An 8,726-nucleotide genomic window follows, 5' to 3' on the forward strand; every position below is an offset into this window, starting at 1 on the left:
TTTTTTTTATTTTCTAAAATTAATTTAAAGAAATGTTCCACCACTTCTCTTTTGTTCAGAATAATAATACATTTTAATATTATATAATATTATAATTGCACCTTTCACAGAAATAAAATCCACAAAGTGCTTCACAAGAATAAAAACTTTAATAATTTTTTTTAAATTAAAATAATACTGAGGAGCTTTCAGCTGCACTTTGCAGCTGCAGTTTTTATAAAAATCTGATTTTTTTCAGTAGTAAGTGAAGCAGTGAACCTGAAGTTAATTTCTTTTATTTTTCCAGCATCAAGAAGAAATAATTGTAGAAAAGCTTTGAAGAGAAGATAATGTCTATAATTTGATATTTACACATTACATTTTGTGTGTGTGTGTCACTTTTTTTTTCTCCATGTCTTCAGGAGTGTGTCAGGAGATAATAAACAGAGTTAAATGATGATTAAAACATACAAAGTAACTTAATAAAAAAGGAAGAAAAAAATTCTATAAATAAAAGAAAATGTGATAATGCAGTTAATAATGAATTGGAATAGATTAAGATAGATTTTTTTATTAAACAACTAGTTAAAAACAGAAATTCAGGAAGAATCTGATGAAAGCATTAGTATGTAAAATAAAATAGAATATGCAAATACATTTTTTCAATGAAGAAATAATTATTAATTAAAATATTATCATATATATATCATTTGACATTTTTTGGTCAACAGGTTTAGCTGTTATTTTGTTGTTGAACTTTAAAAGAAAAAAGAAGCAGAGAGTTGTACATTAACTGATTGTGACTGGAGATTTATTTTAATTTTAGTAAAAACATTGAAAAGTAATCTTTTTTTGTTATCTTACTCTGCATGAACTCATTATCTCCAAAATGTAAAAAGACTAAGAACAGATTCGGCTTCATGCTGCAAGAAAATCTTTTTTGTAAATGCTTTTAAAGTTAGAAACAAACAATTAAAGACAGTTTATGATTGAAAATACTTAAATGCTTTTCCAAGTGAATCCAACTGCTGAAGCAAAAATAAAGAAGTTAATTAAAAAGCTGATTAATTGTGCAAAATCACTTTTGCAGAATTAATTGTTAGAGAATTTTTTACTTCTCATGCCACTTATACTTCACAACATTGTCAAGGCAAATATTACACTTTTTACCTTACTGCATTTATTTCACAACTTTAGTTACAAGCAACCTAGGCAAACCGTGCAGGAAATGTTGCTGACTGTTTGAAAAAATACAAACATTCAAACTTGGGTTTTTTGGTGCTTTGTCCACTATTTTCATGGTTTTGTGACCAAAAAATGCCCAGAAACATCTCAAATGCAGCAAAATTAAAAGAAAAAAGAAAGAGAGTCTGCAGATACAGACACACATAAGTTATGATTGAGATAGATTATTAAAGTCTATACATTTTTTAATAATCCTGCATTGTATACCTTTAAGAAAGAAGATGCATTTATAAAAACACGAAGAGCTTACAGAATATGATGCTTCATTCAGTTGATAAGTACGTCTGAAACCATCAGTAGATTTACAGAAAATAAACAATTTTAATATAATTAAAATGTGACTTATGTTATTAAGTCACATCGTAAAAAGTGTTACTTTGGGTTCTGGTAACATTTTGACCTGCTATCTTTCTTCTTCTTTTTTTTTTACAAACCAAACAATCCATAATTAAATTAAACGACAAATAATCTTTTGTGCTGTTATATGCAAAATAATAAAAAATATTTATATCATCCTGTTGTTACATTACTGCATCAGATACAACAGTCACAGGGGGCATTGTTATGAAGTTAGTGCTTTTACTTTTTATCCTTAAAGTATTTTTTTATGATTATACTTTTACTAAAGTAAAGCTTTAAAGTCAGGGCTTCTACTTGTGACAGAGTATCTTTACAGTGTGCTGTTAGATCTTTTACTTCCTCCTCCGCTGGTTATCTGTTACCATCTCTTCATTTATTGTTCAGCACATTCAAGAAACTGCATTGTAATGTTAGGAGGAAGTTTTTTTTCTTTTTCTATTTTTAAAAACAGCACTGCTTCACTTTCTGCATCCTGGGCTGAGCTTGTTTAAGTTGTTGGTGAAACACATTTGAATCTATGTTGAGTTGTTCGTGTTTGTTGTTTCTCACAGATATATCTGTGAGGCACTTTGCAGGTTTTGTCAAACCAACACTTCAGGTCTGGAGCTCCGAGTTTCTCTCCCATCCTCACACAGTCCTCTCCGTCACGATCTTCTCCTTCCCAGTTGTCTGGCTCACGCGAGCTCCAAAAAATAAAACTGAGATATTTGGGACAGAAAGAACTGGTTCAATAAAACTGTTAACCTGATTTTGGAGACTGACAAAGAACAGTGTTTAGTCAGACCTCGGGTCCAGTGGTGATCCATCCGCCCACAGCCATCTGCCCTCTGTCTCTGAGTCCGTCAGTCCGATCCAGAACTTGTCTTCAGGTAAGTTCATTTTTTCTCTCAGTCTCAGCTCCAGGAACGTCTGGAATGATAAAAAAAAAAAAAAAGGTATATAACTTAACTGGTCTGTGCTAAAGTAACTGTGTTAGTTTAGTTCAGGGAATGTATTAATAATAATAATAATAATAATAATAATAAGAAGAAGAAGAATCATAATCATAATCATAATTAATTTTATTTGTACAGCACTTCATAAAAAACATGCAGCTTAAAGTGATTTACATTAAAAATGCGCAGATAAAACAAGACATGATAGGAATAAAATATTCAGAACAGACGATACACCATATATATGTGTGTGTGTGTGTATGTATATATGTATGTATGTATGTATGTGTATATATATATATATATATATGTATGTATATATATATATATCTTTTTTTATTCAATTTTCCTCTTATTATATAGTGTTTATTATACATTAATTTAATTAATATATTTTGTATTCTTTTCTTTTCTTCTGTTTTATATATATATATGTGTGTGTGTGTGTGTGTGTGTGTGTGTGTGTGTAAAAGGCTAGATTAATGATGTGTTTTTAAGAGTCTGCCTCTTTTATGTTGATATGTATGATTGAATATGTTTTACCTGCTCCTCTCCGCTGTCAATCTTCACCAGATCTCCTCTGTAACTTCTACATTGATCTCTGCTCTGCTCCCAGGTTAAAACAGTGTTAGAGAAATAATAACACTTTCCTCTGTGTTGCTCCCAGCATTTCTCCAAGTTAGGACACTCTATAAAGAGATCACAGTGAAAACTTCAGTCAGGTGCAACTAATGATTGCTTCAGTCTAGAACTTTGAAGTAAAAAGACTGAATTAGAGAGAGGCAACCGTTTTTACTTCACAGATAAAGTACACGACCACTGAGCACTTTAGTAAGAGATTTAAATCCAATTTAGAAATCCATCACTTACCTGCTGCTGCTCTGCCTGTTGACTGCAAAATATTGTAGGCTTTTACTTCACGTTCTTTTTCTGATATGAAAGAAGATTTTTAAAAAAAGATGTAACTTTCATCAGTATTAATCAGAATTCAACTGAGTGAAATCCAAAATGTGACACATATTAAAGTGACTGTGCAGCCGACAAAGTTTACCTGTGAGATTTCTTTTTACAGCGTCAAGCTCATCTGTCAGCTGACTGTTTTTATAGGCTGATTAAATAAAGAAGAAAGTGTATTTTTAGAACAGGAGAATCATAAATAATCAGAGCTGTAGATGAAAACTGTATTCCATCCAAAAAAGTAATATTAATTTACTTAATTTCCTTTACTCATTCAACATCAATGGTTCTGAAAAATCAATTGAGAATTAAAAATGATGCTAAGATTCACTTTATTTTGAGCTATTCTGTTTCGGCTTCTGACATTTTTCTGTCAAAGCAAAAACGGAAAAACCCACCGAGGTCATCAGAAAGCTTCCAGTTCTGTTCTTCAGAGCAAACCTAAGATTTTATGAATCAATCGAAAGAAGTGTAAACTCACAGCTCAGGCCGAGAGCGATGACAGAAGCCAGGAGGAGAACACAGAGAACAACCAGCACCGCTCGCTCTGATGTGACTGTAAAACGTCTGTTTGACTTCTGGGGACCTGATGAACAGTAGAGAAGACAGAAAGTGTGTTTTCATGCTCTAAAGTAACTGGAGATACAGTCGACTTTCTTCTTTACAGTCATGTCTGGTGTACAATAAGGTTAAATCATAGACTACAGTCATGGAAAACAATCATTAGACCACCCTTTTTGTTCAATTTTCTTTGTTTTAAGTCCTGGTACAACTAAAGGTACATTTGTTCAGACAAGTATAATGATAACAACAAAAATAGCTCATAAGAGTTTAATTCAAGAGCTGATATCTAGCCATTTTCCATGGTTTTCTTGATAGCCTAATAACCAACATCATTATCAAGAAAACCATGGAAAAATGGCTAGATATCAGCCAATGAACAAAAAATGAACAATATATTGAAGAAAACAAGGGTGGTCTAATAATTATTTCCATGACTGTAAATAATGGATTAGTGACCGTGACGTCACCCGTTGGTTTGTAGACTGCCCGTTTGAAGCATCAAGTTCAGCGTTACACTCATCTTTCTTTACGTGTGTCGCCCATACAGTCTATGGTGTCGCCGTCTTGTTTTTCCGAAACGGGGGTCAGACCATATTTGGACTGTGGAGGAGCAAGAGGGATCTGACGACACTGACTACACGCCTCTCTACACCTCAACCTGACTGAGAGAAGCCACTGCTAATTCATGTCAGCATTAACTGGAGCACTAACTGGTAGTTTTGGCTAGCAAAAGAAAAAAAAAAAAAGGAAAAGTCAGTTATTTACCTAAGAAAGCAGCGACTCTTTGGAGTATCTAATCTAAGTCAAACCAAACGCTAAGGAAGACATTTTTAATTAACAAAATTTTCAGATAAACTGTCATTACGTGAATATACAGTGTGAGAGGGTTAAAGTTATGAGACCAAACTGGTTAACGGCCATATTTTTGAAAAAGTTTATTGACACGTTGCCGTGGATACGCATAGTTCTGCTTCTTCTTCTGATGATGGCTCGCCTTGTTAGTGACCTGTCAATCAAAGGTAGCCACTCCCCAAATCATACGATTTTTTATCTTCTATGTTCTTCTAAATGAGGCCATTATTTACACAATTAACATCATATTGTCTTGAAGAAGATCAACTGACTTTAAACAGGTAGTTCTTTCTTCTCACAGTGGTCTGTAGAGCTGTGGTGACCCTGTTCATGTGTGGTTTTGTTTCCTGTGTTCACACACTTGTTTCTAATTTTGCTCATGTCTGAAAACTGAAAACAACTTACTACATTGATTCAAGCACTTAAGTACAGTTTTGAATTACTTTATTTAAGTATTTTCATTTCATGAAACTTTATACTTCTACTGCACTACATTTTGAGGCAAATATTGTACTTTTTTACTACATTTAGTTGACAGCTTCAGTTTCTTTTCAGGTCGAGATTTAACATATAAAACATGATCAATTTAAAATCATTACATATTTGTTTTAGTATATTAAGTAGTTGAAATGAGCCCTATCTTTATGCTGCTTTCATGAATGCATCAATAATAATAATCCAATAATATATTTAGAATATATAAAACAATCTGAGTGGGTCCATTCTGCATAACGAGTACTTTTACTTCAGTAAGTTTTGAATGCAGGACTTTTACTTGTAGTGGAGCAATTTGCACAGTGTGGTATTAGTACTTTTACTGCATTAAGGTATCTGAATACTTTTTTCACCACTGATTAAAATACAAAAAGGTCCAGAAGAGAAACCTGATAAATATAGTTAGTGCCCGAAACTTTTAGTACTTAAAATAACAAAATGTGTATTCTTTCTTTGGAGTAAAATATTAAATCAATTAAATAAATCTAAACAAATATATAGTAATATTCAAAATATAAATTCTCTGTGGAAGGTTAAAATTAATTAAAAGGCCAAATCTGTCACAGTTTTAAATATATATACAGTAAATTGGCATTTTCCGTGTTTCTCAACTGACTGAAGTTCTAAAAACACATCTTTACAAATAAATACAAATATTAATGCAGGACTTTTACTTGTAGTTGAGTAATTTGAGTTAATTGAACTTTTACTCAGAAAGCAACAGGAAACATGAAGCTTTACAATGATGACAAATTATTCATTTATACGTAGTTTCTTCATATTCAGTTCCTTATTTTTCTCTCGACTTCGCCTTTTTCTCCTCAAGATGTTTCACAGTAAACCACCAGAACTCATCACCATAGACTTTATATAAATAACCCAGTCGTCTCCTCACTCACTGATAGATTGTATCTCTTTCTTTTGCAGATTACTGTAAAAGCACAAATATTACAACAGAGGAACATGTTTCCAGGCCTGCTTTTAGCCTCTTTAAACTACATTATATTTGTTATGCATGTACATACATGTTTGCTTTGCTTTCTGATTACTTTTATAAGTCACTCACAGCTTCTGATGCTCTTATTAGTTTCCTCACACACACTAATGTTTGTGATTTATTTGTAAAGGTATATTTTTACAACTTTAGTCTGTTGAGAAACACAGAAAATGCAATTTTCTCTTCATTGCATCTCATTTATGTCTGTAATTATACCTGAAAGTTACTGCATATATATTAAAATATCACAGATTTGGCCTTTATACTAACTTTTAACCTTCCACATATCATTTATATTTTTTAATACTATTATTATTTTAGATTAGGACACAATATTTTACTCTAAACTAAGAATACACTGATTGCAGTGTTGATAGTTTGGTTTCAAATATATTCGTTTTGATTGCATAGTAAGGACCAGGAAGTTAAACTGATATCATATTTATAATACACATTTGATAATACTGTGTATGTCATCAAGCGCCTCTTAAATCTTGTCAGTTTCTTTCCATTCTTGCTCTGTTTTGTTTTTTTTGCTTACTGACTTTCTCTTCGCCTCCTTTTGGATGATTTTTAGTGTAATTTATTTGCCAAAAATGTAAATATATTTTTTAAATAGTTATCATAATATCATTGGAAATCATTTTTGCTACAATAATCGTGTAGTGGAAATCAGATATCATGACAGCCCTAATTTTAATAAAAAGAAACATAAGGAGAAGTGATGGAGAACTGGCTGGAGGTCAAAGGTCACCTTCCTGTCCTCCTTTCAATAACTTATTTTTAATACCCACCAGGAAGCTCTGTGGATGGCTCTTTCTTGAAGGTCTTCACTTCAGAATAAGGAGTTTCGGTCGGAGAGGAAGTGTTCACTGTGACAGAAAACACAACTTATATTATTCTAATATATCTCTTCATCTTAAAAGATTCTAAAATCACATTGTCATTTAGTTTTTAATGTTTTGTCCGTTACGGAGACTTATTTCCTTTATGTCCTTAAAAAAGTGATCCATGCTGTGATTTCAGCAGAAAACTGAAACTAAATAAAACAAGCTGCAAATATGTGAAAAAATACAGATAAAGTGTGACATCAAACTTTGATTTATTTCACTTAAACGATACTTTAACGATACGAACTTGATAGATAGATAGATAGATAGATAGATAGATAGATAGATAGATAGATAGATAGATAGATAGATAGATAATCATATTTATGACTCACCATGAGCTCGTCCTCTCTCTTTTGTGAACCTGACATCAGAGTAAAGAACTTCAGCTTCAGACATTTTAACGCTGCGTTCATTTGTGAGTTAGAAAGGGAACTGAATGAGTGTTCCATAATTTGCTCTAAAAAAACCAAAAACATGAAAAAACGTCCTTCCTGTCAGACTCGAGTGTGGGGAGGGCTTTATAAATGGTTCCCCACTTTTTCTTCCTTCTTTTTTTTAATTCATGAGGTCATTTGAAGAAAATTTTCACCCCTTCTCTGTTGTTCAGACATGAATCACAGACAAATGGTTTATATTATCAAACATGAAGTCAGTGTACTTGAGGTTTTGGTCAGTTTATGTATTAAGAGTTTGAAAAATTTCAAAGACGAAGTGATGAGACTAGTATCACTTCCTCCTTACTACGGGATAAATAAAATCATATCTTATCTTATCTTATCTTATCTCTCTTACTGGACTGTTACTGAGCGTAGAGAGAACTGTAATTAATAAATTAATTACTTACTAATTCATTACTAATTAATTTATTAATTAATGAATTAAAATGTAATTATTTTCTAATAATTATACAATTTAATGATATAAATATAATTCATAGAATAATATAATTTAAGGTAATATAATATATCATAATAAATTAGTTAGTTAATATAGCATTGCACCCTCACAAGAATATAACTTAAATATTGAATATATATAATTATAAAAACATGCAAAAAATACATTGAACTGTTTCTTAAAGTTTTTCGTTTAAATTAAACTTTGAGGAGAAGATAACTTCTGTAATTTCATATTTGTGATCCCCCCCCCCCCCCCCCCCCCCCCATGTTTTATATATATATATATATATATAACAAAAAAAACATCAGTGTTTTCTCCGTACTTAATTTTTTTATTAAATGTATCCTCCTTGACATTGATGACTGTTTTTTTTTTTAATAAATACATAAAAATGTAAAAAAAAAAAAAAAGGAAAAAGAAACAAATACATACATTTAAAGTCGAACCATTCACAACAAGATACAATACAAAATCATTTAAATGTTTTACTTTATTTTTTCGGGTTGAAGACTTTTCGGATGTTACAAAACGATTCGTCACTTGAATTTC

General features: G+C 31.5%; 1 protein-coding gene across 1 annotated transcript; it reads right to left on the reverse strand.

The window, feature by feature from the left end:
* Positions 1-638: 638 nt before the first annotated feature.
* LOC131985203 (hepatic lectin-like) lies at positions 639-7,819 on the reverse strand. The gene is made up of 8 exons (XM_059350266.1): positions 7,610-7,819; positions 7,179-7,256; positions 3,958-4,062; positions 3,571-3,627; positions 3,390-3,449; positions 3,063-3,208; positions 2,369-2,493; positions 639-2,282 (listed from the first exon to the last, which is right to left on the reverse strand). Exons 1-8 carry the CDS (start codon positions 7,671-7,673, stop codon positions 2,072-2,074), a joined length of 846 nt encoding a protein of 281 aa, XP_059206249.1. The 5' UTR covers positions 7,674-7,819; the 3' UTR covers positions 639-2,071.
* Positions 7,820-8,726: the final 907 nt, after the last annotated feature.

Source organism: Centropristis striata, chromosome 14 (assembly GCF_030273125.1).
Source record: "Centropristis striata isolate RG_2023a ecotype Rhode Island chromosome 14, C.striata_1.0, whole genome shotgun sequence".
Lineage (NCBI taxonomy): Eukaryota > Metazoa > Chordata > Actinopteri > Perciformes > Serranidae > Centropristis > Centropristis striata.